Genomic DNA, 21,842 nt, shown 5'->3' on the forward strand with positions numbered 1-21,842 from the left:
AAAAAAAACCCACTGCAAAATGCAAACGTGTAAAAGACAACCAAAAAAAAGGGGGGCAGCCAAAAATATTTTGCTTGGGGCAGCAAAAAACCTTGGAAGGGGCTGGGCTGGGCTGGACTGTGGGGAAGGGAGGGGAAAAATAGGGGGAAGGGGCTTGAGGGCGGGGGAGGAGGTCAGAAGAAGAAGAAAGGGGAGGCACCAAGGGACAGGGGTGCAGGAGAGAAATGCCAGGGGGCCAAGTGCAGACAATGAGGTAAAGGGCAGGAGGGGAGGTGTCAGTGGGAGGGGAGACAGGGTAATGCTGGGAGAGGAGAGAGTAAGGGCACTGGGGGCTAGAGGGGGAGGGAGGGTGCTGGGAGAAGGCTAGAAAGAAGAGGTGGGCATGAGGACTTGCTCCATCCCTGCCTTCATGTGTGAGGGCACAGGGGCATGAGGGGAACAGGGGCAGAGGGTGGTGAGGAGGTGGGCATCAGGGAAAACGAGAGCAAAGGGGGCAGGGGCAGTGAGGGAAGGGGGAGGCAGATGCCAGGGGATTCTGGGGGTGAAGCAGAAGGGCAGACACCTGCAGGGAAGGGACCATCACCAGAGGAGAGAGGCAGGGCAGGTGTGTAGAGGGAGGTGTTTAGGAGAAGGGATGAGGATCAGATCAGAGTAGGGCTACTGGAGGAGTGGGCACAGGGGGAGAGAGAAGGGCTGGTGGAGGAGGGCAGGTCTCAGGAAGGCTGAGGGCAATGAGAAGGGCAGGACTCAGGACAGCAGGGGAGGATGAGGGGTTGTGGGGCAGCAGGCACCAGGAGAGCTGATGGAAGAAGGGGAGGAGACATGGCAGCAGAGGGAAAAGGAAGAGGTTTAGAAGATATTTATTAATAACTTATTAGTAATTACTGTTCTTATTCTTCTTAGGAATGTATGCTATTTAAAAAAAAAAAACACTTTTTGAGGGGGAGGGTGGCGAGTCCCTTTTTTGTCTGGCGAGTAGGGTTTTCCAGAATTTGTCAAGCCCTGATAATGGTTGTCAGTAGACTCTACCAAACCACTACGCATATGTACCCTATAACAATGGACTCATCTCAATCAGTTGGAGGTCCCACTGCCCCCTTGGCTGGACAAAGACCGTCCCTGTCTCCTCTCCCTCTTTTCCCCCCAGATACTACTTTATATACCAGTACAAATAAGCTGCACGTCACTCCTGACATGTCAGGTTGCCACCCTCTGATACTATTTAGATACCACCCATCACCCTGCATCTTCTGATTTGATTAGAACATCTCTATCCATCATGCTGTTAGTTATAGACCCTTTCCAGAACCTAGGTTGGTATCTGTGGAGAGTGTGGGTATCTGTGGAGAGTGTGGGTATCAAGGTCTCTTTTTAATGAGCTGGTGTTAATATCCTTTTGGAATGTCCTTTCAACTTATGACCAGTATCAATTACTGTTGTACACCTGGGCCTATTACCAATTAGTGTTTTGCACACTCAGGCCTATTTGTGCCTGGTTTTGTGAGCAGGGAACTGCCTTTTGCTCACAGAGTAGCTTTACTATGTTAGCCAAGTTTTGTCCATTGTTAGCTAGGCCTTGGGCCTCAAACCAGGCCTGGGCTACATGGGGTTTTGTTTCAGGCCTTCATCTTATTGCAGAGATCATTTAAGGTAATATAATGGGTTATAATTAAAAGTAATAGTATAAAATTAAGAAATAGAAAACTTAGTGCTTCTCTAGACTAGGGATGTTAAAATGTGGGTATTAAACTGAGTAGTTGATGAAAATTCCATCAACTAGTCCCGTGGTCCCCAACCCGGTGCCCACGGGCGCCATGGCGCCCGCCGGGCTCTTTACATGCGCCCACGGAGCATCTGGGCTAGCAGGTGCCAGCCCCGGGCGCATGGCTGGTCCCGGCCCCGGGTGCGCCGCGCATGCTGGTGCCGACCCTGACCCACGCCCCCGGGGGCGCCGCGCGTGCCCTTGCCGGCTCCGGTGCCGGTCTTGGCCCCGTGGTGCTTACGGGGGGAGCGCCGGCCCGGGGTGCATGGCTATGGGGGGGCCCCGCCCCCAGGCGGGCAAGTGTCCCCGCCCCCTAGCGCCCGGCAGGCGAACGGCCACGCCCCCTGGCACCCGACAACCTGAAAAGGTTGGGGACCACTGAACTAGTCGATAAGGGGTACTCGCTATCCCACTGCACCTCCTACTTTTGAAATGTACAAGAGGCAGGTTTTCCTGTCTTTCTCCCATTGCAATGTACAGGAGCTGTGGGCAGCTATTGTACATTGAAGGGAGAGAGGCAGCAGGAACCTGTGCCAGCAGGTCCCTGCTGCCATGCGTTCCCTCTGTGCCTCTCCCTTTTGAAATGTTCAGGAGCTGGGGATGACTCTTGTGCATTTGAAAGAGGAGCAGCCCTTGGGACCGGTGTGAGCAGGACTGTTTCAGTCCCTGCTCGTGCTGTTTCCCTGCTGCCCTCCACCTCCCCTGCCCAATTTGGAAGTGGTGCTGTGGGGGAACTGGCTTTTAAGCTGGCTCCCCCCAGCACTGGTTCTTGCTTTCCCACCCCCTTGCTGCCTCTGATATAGAAGCAGCAGGTGAGGGGGAAATGAGAGTAGTCGACTCAACTACCCAATAAACATAGGCTTACTGGGGGGTAGATGACTACTTTACATCCCTACTGTGTGCTATAGAGATGTCACTGGTTAACTGGTGGCCCTGCCTGTGTTGGGGGAAGGATTGCTCCAGCCAGCCAGAGCAGCCCCCCACGCTGTGGTGTGTCCGCCACAGCTCAGGATACCATTTAACTGGTTAAATGGGATTTTACATCCCTACTCTACACAGAAAAACTAATCCAGAAGAAGGTAGGGTGTGAATTTGAAGTACATTAATTATTTCTGATAAACTCCCTTTTGTGGACACTCTGGAATAATCAGCAATAACTCTGTTGACAACCCTTAGCTTGAATGGCAGGAAAAGCTTCCTTACAGGAAGATATTTTTTAGGCTCTGGGACATTCTTGTCAGGAAAATAGTCAAAGTACCCTAGTTTGATATTGAAAAGCCAGTGTCTTCCTGATTTGCTTCCAACCTGAAATCCAACATATTTTGGAAATGTCAAGCCTTAAAGTTTCCCATAAAGTTCTGCTTCAACTTTTGTGCTTTTACAATCACAACCTCCTGGGGTTTTTTAAACACCTTTTTTCCCTTGGTGTAGTAAACAGTTTCAAAACTTTCTCTTTCAGTTGAATAGAACAATTGAATCAGACTAATTTTTTTTTCTTCAGAATTTACTCTTTGTATTCCAGTAAACTGGGGTGGGTGGAGGAATCTTGGCCTGTCTCTTTGAATTTTTCCTATATACTTGCTTTGTAGAATGAAAAATGTTAAGATTTGTGACCACTCAGAGGTTTAGTGGTGCCGGTTTTACTACAAACAGATTAACAGTGTTATGATTAAATGTGGCTGGATGAGTTAATCTGTAACCTTACTTTTTTTGCAAGGTCTAGAAGAGGGGTTTAATTTCCAGTACTTTAAAAAAAAAAAAAATAATTTTGGTCCACTATAGAAATGGGTCAGAACTGGAACTTGTCCTGACTGGATTTTTGTGGTGGTCAGAGAAATGCACCTAAAACCAAATGACCACTAGTTGTTAAATATTGGTTTTAAGATGTACAAAAGTTGACTCAGTCTTTTTATTTAAACAATTTGCACTTATTCACAATCTTTATACCAGAATTTCTAAGTATCTTCAGAGGTTGAGTAGGTGTTGCTCTGTACGCTTAGCAGAATAAGCCATAAGTAGGAGGTTAATGGATTCCTACAGAAGATCACTAACAGAATGGGAATATAAATGAGGTGACATGATATCTAGGTTTCCTAATCTAAACATACATGCTGGCTTTACAAACATAATTCACATCTGCCCGTTTGGAACTCTATTACTTTTTTGTTTTTTAGATGCTGCATCTCAAGTCATGTGGAATGCAGAGACGTGCAGGGGGCTGTTGGACCCTCTGTTAGGTTCACTGAGTAATTTTCCAGGTTTTTGTTCAGAGAATGGGCCCATGCCTGTGATGGAGCTAGAAAAAGAAATAGAGCTGGGTAAGCAGTAAAAGACCCTGTTGTGCTAGCATTCTGTTCAAACTGGCTTAGGTGTTTTCCTTCAAAATGGATCCCAAACCATAAATTTTGTGAAATAACTGCAATATTTAACTCAAGTTAACATGGTAGCATATTGCCTTAGATCTTAGAGATCTTAATTTGGACATGCAATGAATCCAAAGAGTGCACTTGCCTCTCTCCTTTGTTAAATAGTGGTTAATTGAATAGTTGAGTAACCTCATGAAATTTTATCGGTTAGTTGACTACTCTATAGTAGTAGGCCAGCAGCTGGTGTATCAGAGGCAGCAGTGTGAGGACCAGGAGGGAGCTAGTCCTCAAGGGGAGTCAGTTAAAAACCAGCTCCCCTCATGGACTGGCTGCCTGTAACCTTCTGCTGCCTCTTCTGAGAAAAAGGTAGCAGTGCGGGGTGGCAGCAGTCCCTTTCAAGGGGAAGTCTGAGCTCGGACCCAGCGCAAGCCAGAACTGAGTTGGGCTGCCTGCCCACTTGGTTCTTAATACCCTTGAAATGCAGAGCTGAAACTGGGGTGGGTTCTGGACCCAGCGTGAGGCAGGACTGAGCCGGACTGCCTGCCTGCTCAGTTCTTACTACACTTGAAATGCGGAGCCACAACAGGAATAGGTCCCAGACCTGTTGTGAGCCAGGACCGAGCCAGGCTGCTGGCTAGCCTGCTAAAACTTTACTGGCGGGGAGAGGGAAATGCATGTATTGTGTAGCATTAACCGATAAACTTTTGCTCATCAGTTAATCGACTACAGGCAGTCCCCGAGCAGTTACGAACGGGGCCGTTCCTCTCCCTGGTCTCCAGCAGACCAGGGAGAGGAAGCAAAGTGGCGGAACACGTGGGCAGCGGACAGGGCTGTCCGCTGCCCACGCGCTCCGAGGCTTGGCTCTTTGCCCCCCCGTCCCCCCCGTCCCCCTGGTCTGCAGACCAGGGGGACGGGGGAGGGGGGGCAAAGCAGAGCCAAGCCGCGGAGCGCCCGGCCAGCTGACAGCCCAGACGCGTCTGGGCTGTCAGCTGATCGTGCGCTCTGCTTGGCTCTGCTTTCCCCCCCCCCCCGCCCCCCCCCCCCGTCCCCCTGGTCTGCAGACCAGGGGGACGGGGGGGGGGGGGCAAAGCAGAGCCAAGCAGAGCCAAGCCGCGGAGCGCGCGGTCAGCTAACAGCCCAGACGCGTCTGGGCTGGCAGCTGGCAGCGCGCTCCGCGGCTTGGCTCTGCTTTGGCCCCCCCCCCTCCCCCCCCCCCCCGTCTGCAGACCAGGGGGATGGGGGGGGGGGGCAAAGCAGAGCAAAGCCGCGGAGCACGCGGGCAGTGGACAGCCCAGACGCGTCTGGGCTGTCCGCTGCCCGCGTGTTCCGCCGCTTTGCCCCCCGTCCCCCTGGTCTGCAGACCAGGGGGACGGAGAGCAAAGCCACGTAGCCTGAGGGCAGCAGGACAGCCATGGCGCGTCTGGGCTGTCCCGCTGCCCCCGTGCTTCGTGCCTTTGCTCCGGACACCTGTGGTACAGCAGCTGGGGTGCTGCCAGTTGGTCCCGTAGCGCCGCTTTGGGTGCTACTGGACCAACCGGGCAGCACCTCAGCTGTTCTGCCCCAGGCGTCCTGATTCAGCCACTGCTGGTCAGATTCAGCAGCGGCTGAATCAGGACGCCTGGGGCAGAGCAGCTTAGGTGCTGCTGGGTTGGTTCAGTAGCGCCGAGGAGTGGCGGCGCTACTGGACCAACCCAGCAGCACCCCAACTGCTCTGCCCCAGGCGTCCCCAAGTCAGCCGCTGCTGAAACTGACCAGTGGCTGACTACAGGAAGCCCCTGCCCCGGGCTTCCTGGAATCAGCCGCTGATCAGTTTCAGCAGCAGCTGACTTGGGGACGCCTGGGGTTCTTAAGTTGAATCTGTATGTAAGTCAGAACTGGCGTCCAGATTCAGCCGCTGTTGAAACTGACCAGTTTCAGCAGCGGCTGAATCTGGACGCCAGTTCCGACTTACATACAGATTCAACTTAAGAACAAACCTACAGTCCCTATCTTGTACGTAACCCGGGGACTGCCTGTATACGATTACATCTGTACTCAGCACTAGTTCCTACACCAACTTTTTTGCAGCTCTAGACTGGGCCCTTTGGCTTCACCAAGGCTTCTCCAGCAAGTCTAAATGAATTCTGACTCCTGTTGGAGACTTACTCCTATTGAAGCTGTGCAACTGGCAGATATTTTCAGCAGTGCAGGGCATCTTTACAAAATAAGCCAGTGTGTATTAGTGAACTGCTATGCAGTATTTCAGGGTCCTTAGTTTAGCATGAAAAATCAAAACTTATGTGCATGCCTATGCTGGTAGTCCAATGTGCCTTTTTTGACCAAGCATCCAGCTTTTCAGTGTGCCCAGTAAAGTGGAAGACCATTTTCAATACATTTTGGATACCCTAGATCATCAACGTTAGAACTTGAAAAGTGTTTTTAAAACATTCTGCTTCCCTTGGTAAATGTCCTGTCACTGGTCTTCCATTGTAATTCTCATTCATATGTTTCCAGTTCTTTCATCCCAACACAGACAGGCCTACATGGCCAACACCCATCTCTTGTCAATCTCTTTAGTCCTAGGTCAGAACTCAGAAGCAAGTGGGAAACAGTCATGTATATTTTTCATAAAGATAATATAGAAATTTGCCACATTCTCCATACGTGAACTTCCTGTGAGCTCTTCTAAACTTAAACTTTCACAATAGGGAATGAGACTTATTGTATCAAACGGGAATACTGGACCAATGAAGACTACAAGATGTTCTTTGGTGTTCTGTCTAGCTTTGCAGAGTTGGATGCAAAAGGATTTGCAATAAAGGTAGGACTGTCACCATATGCACACCTGAGTCTTAAAGAATTAAAACTCTTAACTCTCAGCAGGGTAAAATCTGGTCATGGCAGCTGAATGAATTGGGAGTATAGAATTATTTACAGCCAGGGTCACGAACGTGTCGATGGTGATCTACTGGTCGATCTTGGGGGCCCGACCAGTCGATCGTGAGGCTTTTGGGGGGCCCCCTCAGTGCCCCCACCTCCCAAGATGAATGCCGTGCCGATGCTACCTCCAGGAACAATGGAGGTAGCGCGGGCTTCCAGCGAGGTGGGGAGAGTTCTGCAGCCCCGTCTCTGGTACCGGAAGTGTGCGGGCTGCTCTTCCTCCCCCCGAACTGCTGGTGCAGTACCTAAAATGCTGGTCCGTTGCGTGCTGGGGACTTTGTTCCCCTGCTGCCTTCCTGAGCATGGGAAAGGGGTGGGGTGTCCGGGACTGCACCTGCTGAGGCAGCGCGTGCTGCCGTGGGGAGGGGAGAAGTAAGGCGCAAGCTTCCTGAGTGGTTGCGGTTGGTGTGAGCTGGCACTCCCCCTTCTCCTGCAGGCAGGCAGCAGGGGAATAAAGTCCCCAGCACACCGGCTCCAGCTGCTCGGGCAGCGCATGCTGCCCAAGTGGTTGGGGATGGCGTGGTCTGGGACTCCCCGTTCCCACTGCCCGAACAGCTGGAGCTGGCATGCTGGGGACTTTATTCCCCTGCTGCCTGCCTGCGGGGGATGGGAGAGTCCCAGCTCACGCCAACCGCAACTACTTGAGAAGCTTGCGCCTTACTCCTCCCCTCCCCGCGGCAGCACATGCTTCCTGAGCAGCCAGAGCCAGCGGAGTTCCAGACACCCAACCCCTTCCCCGAATGCAGGAAGGCAGCAGGGGAACAAAATCCCCAGTGTGCGATGGACCGGCACTTTAGGTTGGGGCTGGCGCGGTCTGGGACTCTCCCCGTCCTCCCCACCCTCCAAGGCAGAGGGGAATAAAGTCTCCAGCATGTCAGCTGGAGCTGACGCGGTCCGGGACTTCCCAGCCCGCAAAGGAGGGCATCAGGCTACACAACAAACAAGTGTTTCAGGTACCATGCTACTGTTTAGGGCTCGGGGGAGCAGCCCACTCACTTCCTGGGCCTTGATCTGCAGCTGCAGGATCCCCAGGTACTGGTCCCTGTCCCCTTCCCCTGCCCAGAACCCCCCAAAGTACCCTGCCCCGGCACCCTGTCCCCTGCCCCAGCACCCATTGGCATCCTACCCAGCACCCTGTCCCGGTACCCCCTGGCATCCTTCCCCAATACCATGTCCCCCGCTCCCACCAGTACAGTTGGGGCCACATTAGTGAGGCTTGAGGGGATTTTGGAGGAGTTTTTTTATTTTGCATTTCACTTGTGTGGCCCCAGCTGACTTTTTTCTGTAGGTCAGTGACCCTGACTCAAAACATGTTCCCTGTCCTTCTCATAAATAAAGACAATGCAGAAACTTTTTGTGTTTGACATAGTATTTTATTTAAAAACGAAGCCTGGCCAACAAGCCCCTATCTGCCCACAGCATCATAACACTCCTGCACTCCCTCTTCCCCCAGACCCTAGATCTGAACCTATCATACACTGAAACCCCCCTGCCCTGAGCCCCTCCTATACCCCAACCCACATTTCTGCACCCTCATACCCACAAGCCCTGTGGCTTGCTTAGTACCCCCAACCCTACATCTGACCCCAATACTGCTCGGGCTGAAGCCCCCTCCCCGACCCAGCATCCCCTTCTCCACCTCCTCCTGCATCCAGATTTCCTCCCAGAGCTTGCACCTCTCACCCCTTCCCACACCCAAATCCCTCATTCCCACTCCAGAGCCTACACATCTTGCCTCAACCCAGCGAGGGTAAGGCTAGACTGCAGGAATTTTTCAGGATTCCGAAGATATCCCAGAAAAACTCTTCTGCATCCAGGGATGTGTTTGTTCTTCCACTTTTTTTAGTAAAAGAGCAAACATGCTCTGTCACACCTATATTTCCCTTTCCATGAGGAATAAGGGGGCTTCCAAAAGAAGGGTTTTTTCTAACATTTGGTCCAGTCTAGACAGACCCAATGTTGGAAAAACCTCTTCCTACAGAAGAATTGGGGAAAAAAGCAGCCGTATAAGGGTTGAGGATAGCAAGTGTTGGAGAGGAGGAGAATAGAGAGGAAGGGGCGGGGCAGTAGATCTTGGCTTGTTCTGTCACTTAAAAAGTGATCTTGGGTGTAAAAAGGTTGAAGACCACTGATTTAAGGTGTACGTTGCTCTTCATATAGAATAGCAGTTCCAGCTCTGTGTATTCTGACTCTTCATTAAAATGAGAAGAGCACCCTGAGCTGTATGTGAGGATGAGCACTCAAAGTAAATCTAACAATAATTTGTATTTTTATTTACCTTTTTCTAGGTGTATTCTCAGCCTTTGCCTTGGGATTTCTATATCACACTCCAGCTGGAGGAACGCCTGAGTACTGACTTTGACCAAAGCTTCAGTGAGAGCTGTAGCTGTTTCTTATACCTGGATGGCTGCATTATTCTGCATAGGGAGATAAATCGCTTTACTCTCTGGGTCAGTGTAGGCAATCTATATATGATTTAGGGAGCCCTGAACTGTAGCATAGAGCAGCTCTTCATTATGGGAAAAAGTAAATCTAAGCTATGCAATTTGAGTTACCTTAAATCTGCTTACCATAGTGTCCACACACTACTCCCATCAACTTTCCTTACTCTCCTTGCTCTGGTGAAGTACTATAGTCAAGGGGAGAGTGATTTTGCAGTTGAATTAGCAGATCTTCACTAGACCTGGGGGATTGATTGCTGCAGCATCAATACACCTGGTAGTGGAGACAAACCCAGATGTCAGCAGTTAGAGATGTCGGCTGTTCTTCGGTGTGAAACAGATTCAAGGGACCCAGAATATTAATTTAACTATTTAAATACAATTTTGAAGTCTTAGCTAGAAACATATTTTCTGTAAAGATTCCTAATTTTATAAGATGGTATCTAAGCAAGATTCTCATTCTTGGGTTTTGTGCTTCCCAGTAGGAGACAAAAAATTCCCCAACTTTTGAAGGGGCACTCAGGGAAGTTAAGGCAAGGTCAAATAAAGGTATGAAGATAATGTGCATAATTTAAAGTATGTTAAACCCTCGTGTGGATGTTGTCATTCAGAAGTATCCTGTCCGTAGGTTTTTGCCATAGCTTAATCCTGAAAAAGCCACTCTTCTCCTGAATGAGAGAGTTTAAAAAAGGGATTATCACGCTTTAATTCATGCAGATTATCTTCATCTTTAGTTGACTTTGACATAACTTTTTCCTGAGAGTCCCTGTGTGTTCCTGGTGTAAAGCTTTTTGGTCCATAGAGGTGCAGCATGAATCTCACCACCCCTGCAATCCAAAATTAGGCTACGTCTACACTGCAGGTTTTTTGTGGAAGACAATATGCAAATAGCATGCTCATTCACATATCTTCTGATCCTTTTTGCAGAAGAGGTTTTTGCGATTTAAAAGCCTCGTGTAGATGGAGTCATTTGTCAGGGAAAAAAAAACCCCTTTTTTTGTAAGATCCCTTATTCCTCAAAAAATGAGATTTACAGGATCTTGTGAAAGGTGGGTTTTTTTTTTTTTTTTTTTTTTTTTTCTGACAAATGGCCCCATCTACATGGGGCTTTTTATTGCAAAAACCTCTTCTACAAAAAGGGTCAGAAAAATATATGCAAATGAGCATGCTATTTGCATATCCTCTTCTGCAAAAAACCCGCAGTGTACACGTAGCCTTAGTGGGCATGTGTGGTTCAGGTCTTTTAACAGCCCTAAGAAAACTCTAATCTAGATCTGCAGTCTACTCTGGCCAGCGGGAGTAGGGTTAGCATCATCATCATAAAAGGGCTTATGTTTAAATATGGTTTTGACTTGCACAGTTTGAGCTCTAGCGTATACAGGGTTTAAAAAATGAATTCAGGGCTGAAGCTGACCTTTAACTTGTTTCCAACCAGATTCTTCAGCTATTCTTTATTTGCAGTGTCTGCTGAGAACTTAGTCCTTGAATTCTGCTGGGCTTGTTATCTGGGGCTACAGCTACACTGCAGTTTTTTTGTTTGCAGAAGAGGGATATGCAAATCGTGCTCGCACTTGCATATCTTCCAATTCTTTTTGTGGAGGAGGTTTTTCTGATAAAAAGCCCCATGTAGACGGAGCCAGAAAAAACCCTCTTTCACAAGACCCTGTAAACTCGATATTTGAGAAATAGTATTGTTCCTGTCTGATGCTTTATCTCTTGACAGCAGAATGGTTCCACTGTGGCTTACATTTGTTCTGTCCTCAGGATATTATCCAGTGCTGTAAAGCCATCCCTGAGGAAGTGATTGTTTTGGTGGCTTACAATATCCTGGATGTGGTGGAGAAGCTACACAAAGCAGAGATTGTCCATGGAAACTTGTGTCCAGAGGCTCTCTTCTTGGGAGACAGGTTAGTAGCCTTGTTCCAGAGACATGGAACAAAGAATTATAATTGAGCCCTGTCCTGAAGACTTGTGCTGTGGTTGTAACTCCCTCTCTCCTATGCAGGTTAATAATGACATGGTTCACTATTTCAGGAGTAGGAAGGAAGCAGCTAGGAAAATTGATTTGGAAATATTTAAAAGGCACATATGAAGGAAGGGGTGTCCCATTCCTCTGGTTATCCTAGTAGCCTTTCTCTGCCCCTGTTCCAGTCTTAAATACAAGTGACCAGATTGCACACAGTATTCCAGATGAGGTCCCACCAGTTCCTTGTATAATGGAGCTAACACTTCCCTGCATTTACAAGGTGTATGAATGGTTAACCAGTTACCTGGTAAGCATCAGCTTTAATGGTTAACCAGTATCTGGCAGCAGCCTGCCATGGGCCCAGCAGGTGTTAGGAGCTGGCTACCCAGTGCATGCGGGGTGGCTAGCTCCTGCTGTCAGCCACACCATGCATGGGATCCCACTTAATCAGTTAACTGATTAACCAGGATTTTACATCCCAAGTCTCTATTAGAAATACCATGCCTAATGTAGTCTTAGGATACATTAGCCCATTTTACAGTCACATCCCATTCATGGCTCACTCCTTTTATGATCGATCAATGCACCTAGGTCTTTCACCTCTGTCACTTCCAACTGATAAGTCACAAGAATAAGTGGTGAGCTCATTATTAGCGATGATTATTAATAGAAATCTCACCATATGCCAATCCGGCAAAACCACAGAACATTATAATAAAACTTAAAATAAATTCAGAATTGTAAATATTAAAATACAGGCAGTCCCCGGGTTACGAACAAGATAGGGACTGTAGGTTTGTTCTTAAGTTGAATCTGTATGTAAGTCGGAACTGGCGTCCAGATTCAGCCGCTGCTGAAACTGACCGCCAGTTCTGACTTACATACAGATTCAACTTAAGAACCCCAAGCGTCCCCAAGTCAGCTGCTGCTGAAACTGATCAGTGGCTGATTCCAGGAAGCCTGGGGCAGAGCAACTCTGCCTCGGGCTTCCTGTAGTCAGCGCTGGTCAGTTTCAGCAGCGGCTGACTTGGGGACGCCTGGGGCAGAGCAGCTGGGGTGCTGCTGGGTTGCTCCAGTAGCACCACTCGGCGCTACTGGACCAACCCAGCAGCACCCCAGCTGCTCTGCCCCAGGCATCCTGATTCAGCCACTGCTGAAACTGACCAGCAGCGGCTGAATCAGGACCTGGGGCAGAGCAGCTGGGGTGCTGCCGGGTTGGTCCAGTAGTGCCCAGAGCGGCGCTGCAGGACCAATCGGCAGCGCCCCAGCTGCTCTGCCCCAGGGTCCAAAACAAAAGCCTGGTCTGCTGGGGGGGGCCCACTAGCTGCGCCCCCCCCCCCCCCCCCCCAGCAGACCAGGGACACGGGGAGCAGAGCCGCAGTGGCAGCGGGGTGCCTCGCCTCTGAGGCTTTGCTCTGGCGGTCCCCAGCAGACCACAGGCACCGGGACTGAAGCCGCAGCAGCGGCAGTTCCTGCGCTTCTGAGGCTTTGCTCTAGCAAAGCCTCAGAAGTGCGGGAACGTGCCCGGTGCCCCTGGTCTGCTGGAGACAGTCTCCAGCAGACCAGGGGCACCGGAGCAGCTTACGAACGGGTCTTTCTCGCCCCGAAGCTCGCAGGTAGCAATCCGCCACCTCGACCTCCGGGGCGAGAGAGCCCCGTTCGTAAGTTCGGATCCGACATAAGTCGGATCCGCGTAAGTCAGGGACTGCTTGTACACAAATACAAATTTAAAAAAATCACTACCACTTGCCTTTTCCTTCCTTTAGTGGCTGGCCATGCAAATAGGCAAGTGCTTAGATATCAAATATGTTGCCAGTTCCCAATAAATCTGTAAATATTCTATTTTCTGAGAGGTTGTGGGAAAGAGATCGAGCAAAAACATGGAAAGCCATTTTTACCTTCAAGGGACAATTGTGATAGAATGGAGTATGTAAGAAATGGTCCATAACTTTGGTGGGTGGGCACACCAAAATTTTGATAAATGGCTAAGGGCCACACTTTTCTTTGGGGAGGTGCGGGGTCTGGGTTGGAGGTTGGGTGCAGAAGGGAGCTTGAGATAGGGGACTGGAGTGCAGGAGAGGGCATGGGGTCTGAGAGTTGGGTGAAGAAAGGGGGTTGTGATCTGGGCAAGGGATTGGGATGAATAGTCTGGGAAGGGGGTACGGGTGCTTGAGAGGATTCTGGCCTTGGGGAGGTGTGTAGCAGAGTGCAGGGTCTGGGGGAGGCGGTGCATAAATTTTGGATGATGACCTTGGGCAGGAAGGGTGTGAGGTGCCAAAGGCGACCGCTGACTGAGAGGTATGTACCTACATGGCTGCCGGCCAGCAGCCATGCAGAACCCCGAGGCAGGCTTCCCTGCCAGCCAACAGCCCCAGACTACTCAAAGCAGCTGGCTGCTCTCTCCATGTGCATCTCTGCTCTGGAGTGTGGAGGCTTTGCACCTCTGTAAAATCTCATCTCCCATTAGCCAGTTTCTGGCCCCATGCCCTGAGCAGAGAGCAGGCCAGCTGCTTAAAGCAGCTGGGGCTGCTCTGTGCCTGAGGGTCCATACAGGGCTGCCCACATGCCTGCCTCTGGGACAGGTCATCCACCTCTTCTGAGCAACAGGGAAAGAGGCGGTTACATTTCTCAATGCTAATCTCGTCTGTTGAAGTAAGCTGTCTACATGGATTGAAATTAGAGAGCCAGAAAAGTCTTCCTTAACTTGTCATTGGACTAATTATCTAAATATCTGGTATATCCATGAGTCTTTTTTTAACAAGAGGAAACCAAAGTGACACACCTGTAGTGAAAACAGTCATGTGTAGCTATTTATTGATGTTCTCTAATCTCAATTGGATTAAGGATTTAAATCTAAAAATTTCCAATTTCCAAGAAGTCTAAAGAGAGAACCCAGAATGTTAATCAATAAAACTTGCATGAAAAAGCTGTTCTGAGCTGTTTAAGTGTGACCTTGGCAAACATTGGTATACTGTGCATACAAATTCAGAAATCAACACCATGGTATTACACTTTGGACAGGACAGAATTCATGCAGGTGTTTTCTCTAAGAACATCTGGAATATTTGAGAGACTGGCTGAGGAGCCCGGGGCAGGGAAGAAGGGGCTGGGGCTGGTGTGGCCGGGAATACGGGGGAGAGAGGGCCAGGGCTGCCTACACCCGGGGGGAGCGGGGGTTGGCAAGCATAGCATGCAGGGGGGACAGCCCCCTATGTATCACTTAAACTTAAGTCCTCATTAAACCACGTCATGTGGGTTAAGCCTTTTTAATAGCAGTTCCTAATCTAACCATTAGAGGAGGCTATTGCCATAGTTAAGACTCACCTGCCATACAAGATAATAAAAGGAAATTTTTCTGCTTCTTTGTCTTTGTTTCCTTGGATTCTTTCCTTAGGATCTGTGATCCATTTGCTAATAATGAGATTACCAGTGCTTTGAAGATAGTGGACTTCTCTTACAGCCTAGATGTGAGGTTGCAGCCTAGAGTGAGTTTACTCAACAGCTTCCCAATAGCTCAGACCCAGCCTGGACAACAGATCTTAGCCAAGTGCTCTCTTCCCTATCACGTAAGTACCTATTAAGTCAGGTAATTGCTATGAGTGTCCTTTGACATGTATCTTCCTTATCTGAAGAAGCCGGAGTGCAGACTGAATGTTTTTGTTCTAAGCTGAATTTCACTGGACATGTGGCCTGTCTCTCTTTTTTTTTTTTAATATATAGATCTTATCAAAATAAGCAGCATCTTTCACAATTGCCATAACGCTTAAAGTAACAACACTTAAACTGGGTCCCCTTCAGTTGGACCCAGTATATTCTATATTATCTGAAGAAACTGGCATTTTTAATCTGGAGCAGTTTCATTTGACAGCTACACTTCATTATAAATGGCTAGACTGTGTCTTGATCTGAAATGCTAAACAAGGATTTTGCTTCCTACAGTAGTTCACATTGCTTTCTTTTCCTTAGCTTAATTTATTTTGCTGGAAAATCTCAAACATCAGAATTCAGGGTTAATAGGTACAGAAGGTGTGGTAGGACATCTCTAGTGGCACCGTTGCTATTAATGCTTTTGTGCTGTATTTTGTGGATATGGAGGAATGGCGAAATGGCTGCAGAGATCAGCAGAACATTTTCCTAATGTTGATTGTTGTGGTTTCAGGTAGACTTGATTGGTATTGCAGAAATAGTGCATTTGATGCTGTTTGGGGAGCACCTCCAGGTTTATCAAGAAGATTCACTCTGGAAAATCAACCAGAATTTCTCCAAGTAAGTGTTTCATCAGGAATCTCTCGGTAGGTAAAGGCAGTTTTAGCTTTCTCCCTTACCTCTGTATTGCGGTTTTTGCCAAAGCTGGAGTATTGAATTTATGCTATCCATTGGTAACAATAGTGCTGCTTTACAATTAAAGATTCCGTTTTGAAACTGGACTTGTTTGTTTGAAATAGAATTAGATGGATTTACTGATGTTTTGTTGGACTCTCTCAATCTATTTACACTCGCTTACAGTTTAGACCCCCTGACACATTAGTTGCTTATTTACCAAGGAGCTGAAAGAGTGTACATTAGAGTGTGGCCTAATTTATTATAGAATTTTATACCCCTTTTCTGAGCTCTTTATGAGTTACACTTGGATTCTCTCTGACTCAGCAGGTAAATTTGGAGCTGTGTAGTGGGGAATTACACATTAATAAGAGGACATGATTCTGAATTGTAACCATTTAGGTCTTCAGCGTTTTTTACTTTGCTGTGTGCTGTGCTATAGGGTGAACAGGATGAAGGAAACTAACTTGGGTGGGGGCAAAAATATAATTTAAAGATTGTAGCATGAGCATATGTGCAAGGGGCAAAATTTAAGGTTGCATGGGCAGCTGCTCTTTGCACATTTACCTGTTAACTTTCAGGAAGCAAGAGTCTTCTTCCCTCCTCCCCTACTGTAGTCAAATGCCTCAGGAAAGGGGCAGCTTATGCTGAGACCGTCAGTCCTTTGGGGGAATTTCCAGTGTGCTGAGCCAGCCATTCAGTTTTATGGGAATTAGAGCTAGTCCTAAGCTGTCACTTCAAGTCTTCTGCATCTATGCTTTTCTGCCTGGGTACTGCCTCTGAGTAGAGACTTCTCAACGTTTTGAACCAAATTACATGATGCCTTTCTGTAATCTATTTCATCCCTCCTCAATAGGTTCTTCAGTGACTTGTTCTGCTCCTCCTATTTTAGGCCTGGTTACTCTTAAACACACAACTTGTTTCCAAGACTGCAGACATTTAGTCTGTCTCTAACCTTTGGTGGAATCCAAATCCATCTGACCCTTCAAGAATTAGATTAGTCACCGTGAAGGGCAATGAGATCCTCATGCACAGTCCCCAGCTCACACGTGGGGTTTGAGCTTAAAGTTGGCCTGATCTTTGGTTTTCTCTGTTTCTATAGACCCACCAGTAAGGCTATGTCTATACTGCAAAGCTTTTCTGCAAGAGGAAATGCAAATGGAGTGCTCATCTGCATATGTCACGCTTGCATTTGCATTTCCTCTTTGGATACCTTTTGCACAAGAGGTTTTTGTGCAAAAAAGAGCTGTGTAGACTGCTCCTTTTTGTGCAAAAACCTCCTTTTGCACAAGAGCTGTTCTTCGGAGGGTTTTGTGCAAAAAGGAGCCCAAGTGGTTTTAGAGCCTACTTGAGAGGATTGCTTTACTGTAAAAGTATCCTGGGCATATAGGGGAGTAGGAAGTAAGAAAGGAAAATGACTTTCTTATGAGACAGCTTGTGGTAAATGCTATAACCTCACGCCTGCAAGATCCCAGAGTTTAGTTCCCTTTTAAAAATTAATCAACAGAGCTATCTTGATTAAGAAAACTTTAGCATGACTAAATGGATGAGTGGTGGTAAAAACGTTGAGTTGATGGAGCTATTTTCTCAAAGTATAGAGATGTTATCCTGGAATAACCTACAGAATTTAAACTTAGAGGAAAGAGATTTAAACAAACTAGAAATCTCTGAAAAGTTAAGACCACCTGAATTCTTAACTTACTAACTTGTTAACAAAAAGGCAGGAAAAGCTGGAATCTATTATTTTACTAGAGTGTCTATCTAGATAAGGAGTTACAGGCTAGAAACCATTTCTTTTGCTTTAATTTAAGAATCCCTTGAATTGATTATCACACTAAAATCTCCTGTCCCTATGTTAAGCACAGTTGGTATTGGTTCTTATTAAAAGGAGACTTCAGTTGCATTTTTTTAGTTCTGGAACTGACCTTTGGAGCCCATGAATCTTACTGAATTGTGTATTCTTCTCCTCCTGCCGTTGCATTCTAGGGAACTGGAAATGTCCAAGCTGATACTCTAAAGTTCCCAAGTTATCTGTAATCTCCTTGCTCTTACCTCCTGGGGCTCAGTCTGCCTTTAGGGTTTTTTTTCTTTTGGTGAGTGGGGTTATTTTAAAAGTCCCTATATTAATCCAGACTGCTGCTTCTGATATGGCTGCTGCAAACTCTCTTGCAGCTGAACAGTTTCCTTTAAACAGCCAATGTCCTTTCTAGCTTGAAGGAGAAATGCCTCCTAGGAGGCAGCATTATTTAGTGGAGCAGTTCTCAGCCTGGGGTCCATAATAGAGATGTGAAAGGTTAACTGGGTAATCTGTAAGCATCACCCTAAATGAGTAATGCTTACTGATTCCAGTTAACCTTACGGGAGGAAGCAGCTTCCCGCCTGCTCTAGGCAAGGGAGCTGCTCCAGCTCCATGGGACCCACTGCAAGCAGAGGCTGCTCCAGCCAGCTGGAGCAACCACTTTCCATAGCAGGCCCAGCTCCCTTGTTGCAGGTTGCATGCTGGCTCCCTGGGTACAGGGCCAGCGGAGACTGCTAACCCCACTCCTGAGGAGCCAGCTGTAGAGTCTGCAGTGGAGCCTTCTGAGGAGTGGGATGGCAGCTCTTGCTGGCTCTGCTCCTGGGGAGGAGGCTTCCCTATGGCAGAGAAGATACTGTACCTGGGGAGGCTTTGCTCCAGGCTCTGAAGTATAAATTATACTGCAGAGTCCGCAGTGCGTGTAGCCACTAAGATTTTCAGGGATTACAGTTAGCTTTTTAACTGACTCTTTTACATCCCTAGTCCATAACTTTTTCATGGGTGCATGACTCCTTCCTGGTCCCACAGGGATAAGCTGGGAACCCAGACCACACGCCACTCCCTTATGTTGTGAGAGCCTTAAGGAAAAAATGTGCTTCCTCACAGAATTGAGGAACAAAGGATTCCTTTATTTGAATTACAGCTCTGATAGTGATTCTACTTAGCCGTAGTCAAGTCACTCAACCCTTTTGGTTTTAATATCTCTATTTTGCATATGGGTAAATTACCCCACAAGGGGACTTGTGCAAGCTAGTGTTTCACAAACAATTGGCTGCGTAGAATGTACACACGTTGTTTTGGTAGATGGGCATAATGGAGGCTTCTAGCAGCAGTAAGCCACTAATTTATTTTGACAGTTGCCCCTTACAAAGCTCTCCTTTTTGAATGCTGGTGATCCCACAGAGACCTAGCTGGGCTCTGCTGCTTCTATAACTGAAAGCTGGTGAATATTTTAAATAGTCGCAGCCAGCCTTTCTCCATGAAAGGGATCTGCCAGTTTGGTGATATGTTGTTATCCTACTAACCTTTCCCAAAAGCCTCAGACAATTCCTATTTAAAATGGTAAATAGGTGTTAGATATGTTGGGTTAAGTTGTGGTGATCAAAGTGTTTCATTGGCATGCACAATAATGCTAAGGTTAGTTACATGTAAGTCTATTTGTGAAGGAATAAAAAGCTTGCATAGAAAAGCTTGATAGCACCCTCACTTTTTCAGCACATGTGCTCATCTGAGAGTGGAGTTCAATATTTGTTACATTGCTGAGTCTCCACAGGGCTTGCAGAGCTGAATTGAAGCAGGAATCATGATGGGAGCTGTTATGTGGATGGATGCTGTTCTCATTGAAAACTGTTCTGTGTGTTTTTAGGACTGTTGACAGTGATTTGTGGAATAAATTCTTTATGAGGATTCTGAATGCAGATGGCAAGTCCACAGTGCCTGTGCTGAGGGAACTAAGAGAGGAAATGAATGGCATGTTTGCCAGCTCTGTGCAAGAATGGTTTTGTGGTACCTTAGCAAAACTGAGAGAAATTTTCAACATGGAGAATTTCCTCTGATCCTATGTAGAAGGGCAAATGCTTGCCAATTTTTATCCATCCTGTGGGATTTGCTGTTTAATACTGAATATGCAATATATTGGTGGAAATTGGTTGTAACTGTTTCCTAAATACTTTATATAAACTTGCAAAATGTGTTTGAGTTAATGTCTAGACATCTCTTAAATCTTGTGCATTAACTAAATATGTACAGATGTTTTATCCATTTTTTTTCCATGCCAGCCAGCCTCATGTATGATTTGCTAATGTATGTTTTAATACTTGAAGCACCTTCATGAGTTTTTTTCCATCTTCATCCTGTCTTTGTTCTGTTCTGTACAACTGCTGTTAATCACTGTGTGTGTAATAAACCTATGTTTTTGTAAGCAGTACTGTCTTGTGAAATGTTACTGCCAAATAGCCTTAATTTTTTGACTTAGTTACTGGAGTCATGAATGTGAGTGTCATTTCTGACTAATTGGGGGGCTGTTCATGGCTTTACAAGGTGGTAGGCTTTGGGTGGCTTTCGCAAGCACCTGGGGCTTTTTTTTAACTTGAGCTGATATCCCAATCAGTAATACTTATGGATCACTGAAGTAGAACAGATGGCTGAAATTCCAACTGAGAAAAGTGCAGGGTTAAGTTGACTGCTCCAGTAACCCATGAGTCCTTATTTGCTGTGTTGGACTCAATGATTGGATTTTTTTAATTCAACAAAAACCTATTTTGAGACATAATTTGCCAGCTGTGACAGAGTTGTCTTCTGCCAGTGTTCTCTAACACAGTGTAAAGAATGATGCAGGCTTCAAGGATCAGGTATCAGGGATGCAGCCAGGAATTAGAGAGCCTGGGGCAACATGCCCTGTACTCAAAATGTAAAGGAGGTCTGGGGTCTCAGAAGTTTCATGACTTTAGGTCTTCCCTCTCCTTGCAGCACCTCTTTACCTGAGATAGTAGGGATACCAGGGTACCTTTCCAGGGACGACTACTCATAAGGCACAATGGATGTAAAAAGATCTCAGTCAAGTTTTCTGATGTTCCTAGTTTATGGTTATTCTCCTGATTCTTCTCTTCCCATGTTTTGGTCTAACATCTCCAAATTCTCTTCCCCTCCCCCCGCCCCCCCACCTTCTGCCCCACCACCAATTTTAATTTATAGTGATACAAGCCACCTAACCCATATACTGATAGACCTTTCTCTCTCCTTTCCACATCTGCCAACACTAATTACCACCAATAATTTTATCTTGTACAGAACAGTTAGTACATTGGTTCTTATTATGTTTCACTCTTTCCATGGAAAAAATCTCTGGAGTCTCACTTCCTTGTTCTCTCACTTTCAACGTTCATACAAATTGTGATACAATTGTATCTAATAATTGTATATACTAGACTTTAGTAAAGCGTTTGATATGGTCTCACATGACCTTATTGATAAACTAGGGAGATACAACCTAGATGGGACTACTATAAGGTGGGTACATAGCTGGCTGTATAATGGTTCTCAGAGTAGTTAAATGCTTCACTGTCATGCTGGAAGGACATAACAAGTGGGGCTCCACAGGGGTCTGTTTTGGGGCCAGTTCTGTTCAATATCTTCATCCACGATTTAGATGATAGCATAGAGCAGGGGTTGGCAACCTATGGCTCTCTAGGGAGCCAGATATGGCTCTTTTTGAACCCCAACTCAGCCCCCTCTGCAGCAGGGAGCCCGTGCTGGTGCTACAACATTATGTCCTCTTCCCTCCCCCCATAAGACTGGTTCGTCCAGGCCTGGCATCCTGGAGAGAATGATGGGGGACAAAGGTCCAAGGCTCTGTGGGGGATCTGGCCAAAATCCTCCTTACTCCCTGTCCTCAATCCTCCCCATGCCCCACTTTGGCCAGAATCTCCTCCCTTCCCTGCCACAAGCCCCCTTGGTCAAAATCTGCCCCTGGCCAGGCAGCCAGCTTCATGCCCCCTTGCCAGGGAGCCTGCCCCCAGCTACCTCCTGCCCCCTGGCCAGATCTCACACCCCTCACCCCTTCCTGCATCCTACCTCCTCCCACCCATACCCTGCACTCCCATCCCTATTCCATTCACTAGTAGCCCTGTCCCGTACACTTAACCCCTCATTTTTGGACCCACCCCAGAGCTTGGGCGGGAGGGAAGGGGGCAAAAAATCCACTAACCCTGAAACCCCAGAAGAGTAAATCTGGTCTAAGCCTTGAACCTCAGTCTTCCCTGCCCCTCTCTCT

General features: G+C 47.4%; 1 protein-coding gene across 2 annotated transcripts in view; it reads left to right on the top strand.

The window, feature by feature from the left end:
- Window positions 1-19,994, top strand: part of BUB1B (BUB1 mitotic checkpoint serine/threonine kinase B) — a 45,938-nt gene extending 25,944 nt beyond the window's left edge. For both annotated transcript variants that reach the window (XM_075927082.2, XM_006128647.5), the window contains exons 18-24: window positions 3,937-4,080; window positions 6,816-6,928; window positions 9,336-9,497; window positions 11,253-11,395; window positions 14,849-15,020; window positions 15,614-15,720; window positions 19,437-19,994. In XM_075927082.2, the coding sequence (XP_075783197.1) occupies window positions 3,937-4,080; window positions 6,816-6,928; window positions 9,336-9,497; window positions 11,253-11,395; window positions 14,849-15,020; window positions 15,614-15,720; window positions 19,437-19,626 (1,031 nt within the window). In that variant the 3' untranslated portion in view covers window positions 19,627-19,994. The remainder of the gene's footprint in view (window positions 1-3,936; window positions 4,081-6,815; window positions 6,929-9,335; window positions 9,498-11,252; window positions 11,396-14,848; window positions 15,021-15,613; window positions 15,721-19,436) is intronic.
- Window positions 19,995-21,842: the final 1,848 nt, after the last annotated feature.

The sequence above is a fragment of the Pelodiscus sinensis genome, chromosome 5 (genome assembly GCF_052426305.1).
Source record: "Pelodiscus sinensis isolate ZL-2025 chromosome 5, ASM5242630v1, whole genome shotgun sequence".
Lineage (NCBI taxonomy): Eukaryota > Metazoa > Chordata > Testudines > Trionychidae > Pelodiscus > Pelodiscus sinensis.